The sequence below is a fragment of the Monodelphis domestica genome, chromosome 5 (genome assembly GCF_027887165.1).
Source record: "Monodelphis domestica isolate mMonDom1 chromosome 5, mMonDom1.pri, whole genome shotgun sequence".
NCBI lineage: Eukaryota > Metazoa > Chordata > Mammalia > Didelphimorphia > Didelphidae > Monodelphis > Monodelphis domestica.
Genome location: NC_077231.1, coordinates 87,925,121 through 87,939,459, shown reverse-complemented (window position 1 = coordinate 87,939,459; position 14,339 = coordinate 87,925,121). Strand labels below are relative to the sequence as shown.

Below are 14,339 nucleotides of genomic sequence, written 5' to 3'. Positions count from 1 at the left end.
TGAATAATGCAACTTTGAAAAGACAAAATGATGGAGGATTTGTGTGAAGTAAAAATGAGTAGTTAGTAGTGCATCATTCACAATTATGGTTAGCATTAGGATTAATTAATTAATTAGTGATAATTTCTGATCAGTTATTCCTGTAATTCTCCTATATAGATTAGCTCAGCTAGGCCTTTCAGAGAAGAGAGAAAGGAAATCTATCTCTACATGACAAACAGTAGAGACATCTTCTCCCTGAAGTGAATAGACACTTCCCCCATTCAAGCCCCTTCTGATTATAATACTTCTTTTAAAGTGGCTCAATAAACACCTTTCCTTTTCTTTGTTATTAATTTTCAATTGAATCACCATCAGAATTTCAAGCATTAAGAAAATGAAATCTGATGGAGAATTATAGTACAGAGAGTCCAGTAAGCAGGGCATGGAGCCCAGAAAATATAGTAAGAGAAGCTCCCATGGGAAAAACACTCCTTTCTAGAAAATTGTTGCAAAGGCTATGACTCTGGCCTTGTATATTCCTGAATTATGACTAAAACTAAGAAAGTGTTCATTTGAAAAAAACTCTAATGATTCAAAGAGAGCTGGGAACCAAAAAGAGGATAAGAACTATCTCATATAAAAAACCAATGACTCAACCACAGGTGGTGGTAAACTCAAGGCACCATTGTATAGATTTCCTATAAAATAAGGGTTCTTTTTGTAAGCCAGTGGATGTGGCTCAGGTAAAACCCAGCAATTTTCTCTGCAGCCTTTATCTCTAATAAAAGCCACTTTCTGTCAGCATTTCATCTAAGTCTCCTGTATGCTCATTAGAGTGATTTCTGGGGGGTGCTAGGCCCCCCCAAACCCACTCCATACATTAGGGGAAAAGGAAGAGCACCTGTATGTTCCAGAATATTTATGGTAGCTCTCTTGGTAGTAACAAAAAACTGGAAATTGAGAAGATGTCCAGCAATTGGGGGATGCTAAACACAATGTGGTATATGATTGTGATGGACTACAATTGTGCCATAAGAACCAACTATAGCAGTTTAGTTATTTTATTTTAAATTAATTAAGTTTTTTTAGTAATGTATAAGCAAATTTTGACATATGTTTTCTGATATTTTAGGATTCAGATTTCCTCTCCTACCTCCTCAAAATCTTGAGGTGGTAAATAGTCAGCTATATTGTTATAACAATATATAGTCAGGTAAATAGTCAGATAAAGGTTATACCAGTACTTTCATGTAATACATATTTCCATGTTGCTCATATCACGGTAGAAGACACATAAAATATATACAATAAAATCTCATAAAGGAAATAAAGTGGAAGATTACATGCTTTGATCTCCAATCAAACTTTTTAACAGTTTCTTCTTTGACCATGAATAGCATTTCCATCATGAGTCCCTTGTGGTTGTCTTGGAAACATGATTAAGCAGGTTAATTACATAAAAACTTGGAAAGATCCACAAGATATAATAAAGAGTGAAATTAATAAAAGCAAGTAAATATAACATACAACCACAGATTTAATATTTGAAGAATAACTAGTTAATGTTCACCTCTAGAGAATGAATTGAACAATACAAACACAAAAGACATAGCTTATACACACACACACACACACACAAATATGTATGTATATATGTGTTTGTTGGGTGATACTTTCTATCATGTGGGGTGGGAAGAGAGTTGCTGATATATCTGGGAATAAATTCTATTAAAAAGTCAAAGAATAAAAAATAAACAGTAATGAAATATTGTGTGTTCTAAACAAACTACTATGTACTAGTATTTTACAAATGAAAAATTATCTCATCTTACTTGAAATATTCATATTAGTTATGGCAATATAATAGTTATCAATCTATGGATTCAAACAAACAAAAGTTCCTTTCAAAAAACAGATTTGATATATAAAGAATAAGAAAAAACCCAATAAGACCAATGATTAAAGCCATTTGGAGACAAAATCAATAAGGTGAAATTGAATGCTCTATAATTATAAAGACCAACCTTGGTTCTAGGAAACATTCAAGAAAATAGACTTTCTTTCCTTTTCAAAAGGGGAGCTTGGAAATTATGAGTAATGAATCTTGCATATGCTGTTTGATATGCTTGATGGATTGGTTGAGAATTGAACTAATTTTTTTCTCTATATTTAAAGAAAGGGAAAGCTTAACTGGGGAAGAGTTAAGCAAAAAATAAGTTCAGAGTGGCCAAGATAGATTTCAGAGTATATTTTTTAAAACAATGGTAGTTAACAGTTCTACTGGGTTCATATTCACAAAAAATCATAGTTTAAAAATTATTTTTAAAAGGATGAATGATCAATATTTAAATTTTACTGCTTGAATAGAATGAAATTAATTTCCATGTAAAATAATGAATAGAAATACAGAAAAACATAGGAAAGATGTACATAAACTGAGAGTGAAATAAGCACAAGCAGAAAAATAATACACACAACTGCCACAGCTTGAATAGCTATACAAGCTAGAATAAACATTTTACTGTTCTGCAGAAGATAAGAGAACCGATAAATGTAAATACCATCTTGACAAGTTATTTGTGGGTCACAGAACAGGATAAGAGGAATGAAGTTGGAATCAAGAGCGTCACAGACAGGCTTACAGAAGACTCACAGACCTCTTTCTGATCAATAACAAAGTTTATTGATTTTAGGCAGATTTTTATAGAGGGTTGAATCAGGCAGAGAGATAAGATCACTTACAAAGGAAGTCAATGATTAACAGGATGGAAAAAAATGGATTTAAAATACCTGGGTGTTTATGAACAGTTTTCTATAGGTGATAATTCTACATGTCAATGTGTGACACAGCTTCTCACAGAATTCCTGCAACAGTAATTTCTTAGAAGAACATACAGTATTTTGGAGAGAGGAGGGATGGAGTTCTCATGTGAAAAGTATGCTATGTGTCTGGCTGTTCTAGGCTATGGCTTTAATTTTACTGGAGTGCACTCTCACTACTCCTTTTTTATATAAATTTTAAAAAATGAAAAAGCAAGGTGAGTGTGTGATTTGTATGAATAGGATAAGGCTAGAAAAGCTGAAATCCAATTCTATTTGCATGGAAATGGAGCTTCTAAAATTTTATTTTTATCAGTTCTTTTCTTGGTATGTTGTTTGGCCATAATGACTTGTCATAGGCAGAAGAAGAAAAGTTGGTTTTCAAGTCTCAGTAGCTTCAGTATGAGAGCTAAAAATATTTATACTCTTGCCCAGGGTACCTAACCTTAAGTCAGGAGGTCCAATCCTAGGAATACTAAGATTACCATCCCAATAAACCCTCTTCCTCTGAGCTTCTGCATAGCCTTAAAGTAGGCTTATGATGTTGAGACAAAGCCTTTTTTTCCTTGCATCACAGACATCATTTGTCACAGCTTAGAATAGCCCAATATTTGTGTTTTAGAAATATCTAATTTTTAACAATGTCCAATTCTTTTTCCTATATCAAGCAAATATTAATTTTCCCTTATTTACAAATCAAATTCATTTTATTCCCAAATATCCATGCTACTAGGAATTAGTCTGTTCTACTGTTATTACTTGAATCTGTGTTCCTAATCAATTCTGCAATGTGTGTGGTGTGAGATGTCTGTGTTGTCTAGCTAAGTGTGTATCTAGTATGCTGTGCTATCTTCCTGTGAAACAAGAGTGAGATGAGATTGAGTTAATAGAATGGGAAATATATTTTGAAACCTTACATTTGATACAGAGATTATTATAGCTAATATCATAATCTAAGGCTGTGTATCATAAGTTATGTTTTTCAAGGTAGCTGAACCACAACAATAGTAATGGTTGACTTGAAGTTAATACAAAGATACATAGCATACTCCTCACATCAGAACTCGACCTCTCCTCTCCCCAAAATACTGTATATTTTTCCAAGAAATTACTGATGCAGGAATTCTGTGAGAAAAACATTCAGTATTCTGTGAGAAGCTGGGTCACACATTGACATGCTGAATTATCAGCTATAGAAAACTCTGTTCAAAGCCACCCAGGTAATTTAAATCCATTGTTTCCATCCTGTTAATCAATGACTTCCATTGAGAGTGAGCTAATCCCTCTGCCTGATTCAACCCTCTATAAATATCTACCTGAAATAAATAAACTTTGTCACTGATCAGAAAGAGGCCTGTGAGTCTATCTGTAAGCCTGTCTGTGACCCTCTTGATCCCAACCTCATTCCTCTTATCCCATTCCATCATCTACAAATAAACTGGTCTCTACAAATGGCATGCCAACATGGGGTACCATTATAGTTAATATTTGCTTGACATATGGGGAAAAGTATTGGACTTTGTTAAAATTGATTATTTCTAAAACACAAATTTCTAAAATACTATTCTAAGCTGTGATAAGTGATGTTTGTCATGCAAGGAAAAAAGGCTTTGTCTCAACACCATAAGCCTACTTTAAGGCTATGCAGAAGCTCAGAGGAATTATTGGGATGGCAATTTTAGTATTCCTAGAATTGGACCTCCTGACTTAAGGTTAGGTACCCTGGGCAAGAATATAAATATTTTTAGCTCTCAAACTGAAGCTACTGAGACTTGAAAACCAACTTTTCTTCTTCTGCCTATGACAAGTCATTATGGCCAAACAACATACCAAGAAAAGATCTGATAAAAATAAATTTTTAGAAGCTCCATTTCCAAGCAAATGGAATTGGATTTTAGCTTTCTTTTAGCTTTACACTATTCATACAAACCATACACTCACTCACCTTGCTTTCATTTGTTAAATTTATATAAAAAAGGAGCAGATGTAGCCCCCAGTAGTGAGTGGACACCCCCCCTCTGGTAAAATTAAAACTACAGCCTAGAAATAGCCAGACACATAGCATACTTTTCACATAAGAACTCCATCCCTCCTCTCGCCAAAATACAGTATGTTCTTCCAAGAAATTACTATTGCTGGAATTATGTGAGAAGCTGTGTCACATATTGACATATAGAATTATCACCTATAAAAAACTCTGTTCAAAGCCCCGTAGGTGATTTAAATCTATTGTTTCCATACTGTTAAACATTGACTTCCATTGTGAGTGTTCTAATCCCTCTACCTGATTCAACCCTCTATAAGTATCTACCTGAAATCAATAAACTTTGTCACTGATCAGCAAGAAGCCTGTGAGTGTCTGTCTCTGATCTTCCGGATACCAACTTCATTCCTCTTATCCCATTCCGTGACCCACAAATAACTTGTCTCTACACATGGAAGGAGCACATGATAGTTGCAATTTTCAATTTGTTTTGTGTCCTTGAGTTGGAAGATGGAATTGAAAACTATATAGCTGTAGCTTTCCAATTTTAAGTACATGCACTCAGTTTCATTTGTTTCATGTGAAAATGTCTGTTAATTTGTCTTCTATGTAGAGTTTTAAAAAAAAAAATTAGTCAATTTAGAACATTATTCCTTGGTTGCAAGAATTGTATTCTATCCTGCCCTCCCCGGCCCCCCCCCCACCTTTCCTGTAGCCCACATGCAATTCCAATGGGTATTATTCTATGTAGAATTTTTATGGAATTTTCACTTTGATTCTGTAAGATATTTAATCTATGATGTTTGTTCTTGTCCTAGGCAACTGTCAAAATTTTTGGCATGATTGGAGGACCACTCTTGGGCTTGTTTACTCTTGGAATCTTAAACCATTCTGCCAATGCATTAGTAAGTATTGATATATGTACATTTCACTTTTTACTGTGACTACATTTTGAATATTCAGACCTTTGCTAGGTTACCTGATTGACTAGAGATAGAAGATAGTAATATTTCCCAAATACCATGAAAACTCTCAACAGTATGAGAAAGCACTTAGAGGATTGATAGCCCCTCTGCCTAGTTTCCTTAAGTTTACTCATGAAATCTATTAATAGAAATATTTTTAATATTTTATACATCCTTTCCAACATTTCTCAATTGGAAATTATTATATAGTTTGGTATTACAAGAGGAAAATCAGTAGAAAACCATTTGTATAAGAGTTCTTCAAAGAGAAATAGAAGCAGTGGCAGCTAGATGACTCAGAAGATTGAAAGCCAGGCCTGGAGATGGGAAGTCCTGGGTTCAAATCTCCATAGACACTTTCTAACTGTGTACCCAATGGCAAGTCACTTAATCCCCATTGCCTAACCCTTACCACTCTTCTACCTTAGAGTCAAAACACAGAATTGATTTCAAATTACTATGTAAAGTTTTTGTTGTTGTTGCTTTTTAGGAGAAATAGAAGCATTTGCATTCCCAGAAGTCTGTGCATTGGCTGAATGTATGCTTCCTATTGTCTTGAAAACTTGAACTCTTCCTTAATTATGGTCACATATTGGCGTGTGGTTAGTCAAGACACATGTTAATCAATGAGAGTAAGACTGATTAAAAAGTCTTGTATTTAAAGTTCTTCATTACAATATATTTTATAAAGCAAAATTAAGTACTTCTATTAATTATTATACTTAATTATACTTAATTTAATGAATAAGGATAAATTATCTGTTTCTTTTTCTGACTTTGGCCATATAGATTTGCTCTGTGGACAGCAAAATAGACTTGCTCTTGCCTTACAATGAGGCTTTTATATTGTTGGGTAAAGTGCCATTGTAAGCTCGCTGTAAAAACCATTCTTAGTTGCTTGACTCTCTGAGCAGAGTGTTGGCAGCCCCTACTCTAGACAACAAAGATGCATTTTTGAATTTTGAAAATAATGACACCTTCTTGGTGACAAGATTTAGTTATTTTTGGTCTTTTTTCCAAGCATATTATTTTTTGACTGCTATTTCATATGATGATTTGAGGGGATATTTAAATATTCATGAAAATCCCACAATATCAAAACTAAGAGAGACAATAGGCATTAATTGGTTTAATATTTACATTTTATAGATGAGGAAACTGAGGGTCATAGAGATATGAATGTATTAAGATCACATGGTTGGTTGATTGTTGGAACTGGAACTTGATCCTACATCTTCTCAATTCTAGTTTAGTGTTTTCATTCTCTCATATTCAACTTCCTTCCTTCCTTCCTTCCCTCCTTCCTTCCCTCCTTCCTTCCTTCCTTCCTTCCTTCCTTCCTTCCTTCCTTCCTTCCTTCCTTCCTTCCTTCCTTCCTTCCTTCCTTCCTTCCTTCCTTCCCTCCTTCCTTCCTTCCTTCCTTCCTTCCTTCCTTCCCTCCTTCCTTCCTTCCCTCCCTCCCTCCTTCCTTCCTTCCTTCCTTCCTTCCTTCCTTCCCTCCTTCCTTCCTTCCCTCCCTCCCTCCTTCCTTCCTTCCTTCCTTCCTTCCTTCCTTCCTTCCTTCCTTCCTTCCTTCCTTCCTTCCTTCCTTCCTTCCTTCCTTCCTTCCTTCCCTCCTTCCTGTCTTCCTTCCATCCTTCCTTCCCTCCTTCCTTCCCTCCCTCCTTCCTTCCTTCCTTCCTTCCTTCCTTCCTTCCTTCCTTCCTTCCTTCCTTCCTTCCTTCCTTCCTTCCTTCCTTCCTTCCTTCCTTCCTTCCTTCCTTCCTTCCTTCCTTCCTTCCTTCCTTCCTTCCTTCCTTCCTTCCTTCCTTCCCTCCTTCCTTCCTTCCTTCCTTCCCTCCTTCCTTCCTTCCTTCCTTCCTTCCCTCCTTCCTTCCTTCCTTCCTTCCCTCCTTCCTTCCTTCCTTCCTTCCTTCCTTCCTTCCTTCCTTCCTTCCTTCCTTCCTTCCTTCCTTCCTTCCTTCCTTCCTTCCTTCCTTCCTTCCTTCCTTCCTTCCTTCCTTCCCTCCTTCCTTCCTTCCTTCCTTCCCTCCTTCCTTCCTTCCTTCCTTTCTTCCTTCCTTCCTTCCTTCCCAAGGAGATGTATGATCATGAATTGATTTTTTCCCCAATTTTAATAAAATAAACATATTTCACCTAAAAGAGTAGAGAGTACTGGAATTAGAAACAGGAAACTTGAGCGTATAGAAACTCTTGGTAACCACTATGACCATGGGAAAGTAAAATCAGATCTCTGACCCCCAAATATCACCTATAAAATGAAAATGTAGGATGTTAGTAATTATGAAACTTCTACTACAAGATTGCTGTAAATAGGAAGCTCTTTGCATTTTTTATTAAAATTTTTAATTTTTAAAAGAATATTTTTCCATGTTTACATGATTCATTTTCTTTGCTTCCCTCTTCTCTCCCTCCGTTTGATACCTATTTCCATATTATTAATTTTTGTAATACAGCAATCTTTTAAAATCCCAATCCCAAAGTGTGTACCCATATAAACAAGTGGTGAGTGAAAAGTCATGAGCTTTTTTCTGCATTTCTATTCCCACAGTTTTCTCTCACTGTAGATATAGCATTCTTTCCCATAAGTCCCTCAGAATGTCCTGGATCATTGCATTGCTAGTAGCAGTAAAGTCCATTCCATTGGATAGTTCCACAGTGTTTTACTTAGTGTGTACAATGTTCACTTGGTTCTGCTCATTTTACTCTGCATCATTTCATTGAGATTTTTCCAGGACATATAGAATTCCTGCAGTTCATCATTCCTTACAGCATAAATAATATTCCATCACTGTCAGATACCACAATTTGTTTAGTCATTTTCTAATCGAGGGACACCCCCTTATTTTCCAATTTTTTACCACCACAAAGAGTGTGGCTATGAAAAATTTTGTGCAAACATTTTTCACTATTATCTCTTTGGGGTACAAACCCAGGAGTAGTATAGCTGCATCAAAGGGCATGTATTTTTAAAGCCCTTTGGGCATAATTCCAAATTGCCTTCTAGAATGGTTGGATTAATTAATTCACAACTCCCTCAGCAATGCATTAGTGTCCCAATTTTGTCAACCATCTCCAACACATATTATTTTCCTGTATTATCATATTGGCCAATCTGCTAGGCCGGAAGTGGTACCTTAGTGTTGTCTTTATTTGCATTTCTCTAATTAGGAGGGATTTAGAACACTTTGTCATGTACTAATTGATAGTTTTGATTTCTTTATCTGAAAACTGCCTATTCATATACTTTGGCCATTTGTCAACTGGGGAATGACTTGATTTCTTGTACAATTGACTTAGTTTCTTATAAATTTGAGAAATTGGACCTTCATCACATGTTTTTGTTATGAAATTCCGCTCATTTTTTGCTTCCCTTCTAATTTTAGTAGCATTGTTTTTGTTTGTACAAACCCTTTTTCATTTAATATGATCAAAATTATATATTTTATATCCTGTAATGTTCTTTATCTCTTGCATGGTCTTAATTCCTTCCTTTCAAACATCTGATAGGTATGTTATTCTATGTTCACCTAATTTCTTCATGATTTCATTCCCCATATTTGAGTCATTTACTCATTTTGAATTTATCTTTGTATAGGGTACAAAATATGGATCTAAACACAATCTCTCCCATACTGTTTTTCAATTTTTCCAACAGTTTTTGTCAAATAGTGGTTTCTAACTCCAAAGGCTGAGATCTTCAGGTTTATCAAATACTAGCTTGCTGAAGTAATTTACCCCCAGTCTATTCCATTGATCCACCCCTCTGCCTCTTAGCCAGTACTATATTGTTTTGATGACCACTGCTTAATAGTACAGTTTAAGATCTGGTACTGTTAGGCCCCCTTCCTTCAACTTTTTTTTTTCTTAGTTCCCTTGATATTCTTGATCTTTTGTTCTTCCAGATGAACTTGGTTATAATTTTTTTCTTATTTTATAAAAAAATGTGTTTTTTTTGGCAAATTGATAGGTATGGCACTGAATAAGTAAATTAGTTTAGGTAGGATTATCATTTTTATTACATTAGCTTATACTTTACAAGAACAATTGATTTTTTCCAATTATTTAAATCTAGCTTTATTTGTGTGAAAAGTATTTTATAGTTATATTCATATAATTCCTATGAACTTTCTCTTTTCAATTTTTGCTGCTGAGTTTTGTTGCAAATATATAGAAATGCTGAGGATTTGTGTGGGTTTATGTTGTGTAAAAATGGAGACTTGAATCCAGGACTCCAGTCCCCAGAAGTCCTTGTTCACTTCCCAGAATGCCCTCTAATCTCACTGAATTCTCACCTGGGTGAGATCACAAATTATTATTTAAAGGAGTTATCCTCCTACTAAGGCGTCTCTTTCCTACTTCCACTTCCCGGCAGATGCGTCTCATGATGTGAGTGAAATTGAATTGGGCCTCTTGGCCCACCTAGCACATGCCTTTCTTAATTGCATTTTCTTAAATTCTCAACCTTTAATAAAACTCTAAAAAAATAATACTCCTTGCAGAGAGAAACTAATTTCTACCTGCCTCGGCTTCCACCTACATTTTAATCTTTACAGTTGTACCCTGGAACTTTGCTAAAGTTGTTAATTATTTCCTCTAGCTTTTTAATTGATTTTTAGGATTCTTTAAGTATATCATAATAGAATCTGCAAATAGTGATAGTTTAGTTTTCTCGTTGTTCCCTTCAATTTCTTTTTCTTCTCTAAATGCTACTGTTAGCATTTCTAGTACCATATTAAACAATAGAGGTGATAATGGGCACCCTTGCTTCACTCCTGATCTTATTGGGAAGATTTCTAACTTGTCCCCATGGCAGATTATACATGCTGATGGTTTTAAATATTTATAGTTTATTATTTTGAGGAAAAACCCTTCTTATTCCTATGCTTTCTAGTGTTTTCAATAGGAATGGGTGTTGTATTTTGTTCAAAGCTTTTTCTGCATCTTTTGAGATAATCATGTGATTTCTATTAATTTAGTTATTGATATGGTCAATTATGTGAATGGTTTTCCTAATACTGAACCAACCTTGCATTCTTAGTATATATCCGACCTGGTTACAGTAATTATATATTACATATTACATATATATTATATATATTACATATATATTATTACATATATATACAGTAATTATATATATTATAAGGATGATCCTTATAATAAATTGCTGCAGTATTTTGGCTATGATTTTATTGAAGAATTTTGCATTTATGTTCATTCAGGAGATTGGTCTATATTTTCCTTTCTCTGCTTTTGGTCTTCCTAGTTTAAAAATCAGTATAATATCTATATCAAAAAAAGAATGTGGTAAGACTCCTCCTTTGTCTATTTTGTGAAATAGTTTATATAATATTGGGATTAGTTGTTCTTTAAATGTTTGATAGAATTCATTTATGAATCTGTCTGATCCTGGGGATTTTTTCTTAGGGAGTTCTTTGATGGCTTGTTCAATTTCTTTTTCTAATATGGGTTTCTTTTGTATTCTATTTCCTCTTTTGTTAATCTAGGCAATTTATATTTTCATAAATATTTGTCCATTTTACCTATATTGCCACATTTATTGTCATATAATTAGGCAAAAAAGCTCTTAATAATTCCCTTAATTTCTTCTTTCTTAGAGGTGAGCATACCCTTTTCATTCACAATACTGTTAATTTGATTCTCTTCTTTCTTTTTCTCAATTAGTTTAAAAAATGCTTTATTTTTTTTTCAAAATACCAATTCCTAGTTGCATTTATTAGCTCAATAGTTCTTTTACTTTCAATTTTATTAATTGCTTCTTTGATTTTTAAGATTTCCAATTTGGTCTTTTTCTCCAGGTTTTCAGTTTGTTCTTTTAAAAAAAATTTTAGTTGCATGCCCAATTCATTGATTTCCTTTATCTCTTTTTTGTTAACATAAGCACTCAGAGATACAAAATTTCCCCCATGTACTACTTTGGCTGTTTCCCATAAATTTTGATATATTGTTTCTTCATTGTCATTCTCTTTAATGAAACTGATAATTTTTTTAAATTTGTTCTTTAAACCACCAGTTTTGATTTTCAAAGCCTTATTTTTCTCTGTCAGTTTTTGATTCTTCTTTTTCAATTGGTCCATTTCTTCTTGTATCACTTTCATTTCTTTCATTTCTCCTTGCATCACTTTCATTTCTCTGTCCCACTTTTCCTCTGCCTCTCTTAAATTGGTTTTTGAAGTCTTGTTTTAGCTCTTCTAAAATCTGTGTCCAATCCATATTTTTCTTTTCACTTTTTGTGTGTTTGCTTTGCTTTCATTGTTCTCTTTTGTGTACCTTGCTCTTTGTCTCCACAAAAATTCTCTAGATTTAGGTTTTTTTTTTGTTTGTTTGTTTGCTTATTTTTCCTATTATAGGTAGGCTCTGTTTTCCTGAAAATTTTGGTACCCTGTTAAACTTCAGTCTTTCCTTGATGCTATTCTCGGCTTATATTCTGAGTTTTTACCAGTTTCATTTCTTGGAGGATGATGTTATGGTCTGAGGGCTTAGAGCTTTGAGAGCCCCCTCCCATTGCTAATTCAATTGACCCTTGAGATTCTGATCACTCAAAGTTTTCCTTAGGCTTGGTTGTAAGTTTTTGGTCTTACTTTGATCTTTATCAGGTCTGGAATTACTTAAATTATATCCTTGGACTTAGGTCTTATTGTGAACTTGTTCTGATCGGGCACTCCTTTGATTGCCCTGTCTTGTTACTCTAACCTGAATTTTAGACAAAAAGTTCTGGGGGTCCCCTTAGTACTATCAGCCATCCCAAACTATGAACTATATCCTCATCCCAAGCCCAGTCTGGGACTCCTGGCTTCTCTCTGGGTTCACTCAGATCAGCCCTCTTCAGTCCAGACTGCCCTGGACTGGGAGTCTGGACTTCTCCACAGGTTTGAAATTTCAATGGAAGTTGAATGTGAGTTGATGTGAGTTGGCTTGGACAACTGTTTGCCCAGGCAGGATATCTGGGTCTGAATATTAGCTTGGACTTGATTATTGAACCTGGGACAGCAGATGTGGAGTGTGATTGTATAGCTTGCTTTTGGCTTACTCTTTATTCCTTGCTATAATCTTGCTGATTGTACTTTCTTCTCACCCCAGTGTCCCAGATGTTCTCTGCCTATCTGTTGGCTTTTTCTTTTCTTGAAAGTTGTTTCACTATGTCTTCTCATTATGTGTCATCCTGCTTCATATGTGTTTCTTGTTAACAATTTATGGTTGGATTTTGGTTTTTAATCCACTCTGCTATACTCTTCAATTTTTATGGGTGAGTTCATTCCCCTCACTTTCAGAGCAATAATTACCATTTCTGTATTCTCCATCATTTTGATTTCCTCTTTCAATTCTACCCTTTCTCCTTTTGCTATTTCTCTTCTCACCAATGTTTTGCTTTTAATCTGTACCACTTTTCCCCACCCTTATTTTTGTTCCCCTTCCCACCCTCTTCCATCGTATTCCCTCTCTCTTTAGGGTTTTTAATTGCCCCCTCATTTTTTCTCCCTTATATTACTTCCCTCCCCATTATTTCCTCATTCCCCTTCTATTTCTCTATTGTTTAAGATAGAATTCTATACCTCAATAAATCTAACTGTTCTTCTCACTCTGATCCAATTCCATGAAAGGTTTAATTATTACCTGTCACCCCTCTGATGTTCCCCTTCCTCATCCTCTCCCCATCTTAAAATAAAACTGTAGATTATTATTATAATTATTACCCAGAATTATTATCTATCATTTTTAAAAGGTCAAATATTAGCATCAATTATTCTCATCATGATTATGTTTTTACATTATTTATTTAAAGGTAATTCATTATTTGCTAGTAATTACATTAAAATTCCCTACTAACACCATCTATCCTTCCACTCCCTGCATTGGAGAATGTATCATTTGACAAAAAAGATATTTATATATGAAATTATTTCTTGCTTATTTGTCTATGAATTTTTTCTTTGGAGAGCAATAACCATAAGTAATTCTTCAAATAATGTTTCTGTTGCTATATATTAATGTTCACTTGATTCTGTCCATTTTACTCTTCATAATTTCATGTAAATTTTCCATTAAAAAAACTAATCTGCTTGTAATGTCTTATGGCACAGCAATATTCCATCATAATAATATGCCACAATTTGCTTAGTCATTCCCCAACTGATAGGCTATTCTTTCTTTTCCAAAGAGAAATTTCTTAATATTTTTTTAATGCTCTTCTTTTGTAGGGTTCGTTCATTGGTCTTGTTGCTGGATTCACTTTTTCAGTCTGGGTTGGAATTGGATCTTATGTGGATCATCCACCTCCTGATGAAAGTTTATTATTACCTATTTCAATTGTAAACTGTTCCTATGGTAAAAGCATGTATCTGAATTGGACTAGAGTTTTAGAACAACCAGTCTTAATACCATGGAAATCAACTCAGTTTAACAGGTATTTTTAAAATCTCAGTCTAAATATTGTCACATGTTTTTAAAAAGTATACTAAGTTACAGGTAATTGGTAAAATAAAATATCTTTTAAAATGAGATGGAGTTGTGTTACAGGCCTCTAAAAAGTGTACTAGGTTAAGAAGAGAAAATCATAAATGCTT

At 34.4% G+C, this 14,339-nt stretch overlaps 1 protein-coding gene across 4 annotated transcripts in view; it reads left to right on the top strand.

Moving 5' to 3' along the window:
• Positions 1–14,339, top strand: part of LOC100020400 (sodium-coupled monocarboxylate transporter 1-like) — a 124,274-nt gene that overhangs the window by 92,178 nt on the left and 17,757 nt on the right. For all 4 annotated transcript variants that reach the window (XM_056798751.1, XM_016425756.2, XM_007503299.3 and 1 more), the window contains exons 11-12: positions 5,605–5,691; positions 13,974–14,179. In XM_056798751.1, the coding sequence (XP_056654729.1) occupies positions 5,605–5,691; positions 13,974–14,179 (293 nt within the window). The remainder of the gene's footprint in view (positions 1–5,604; positions 5,692–13,973; positions 14,180–14,339) is intronic.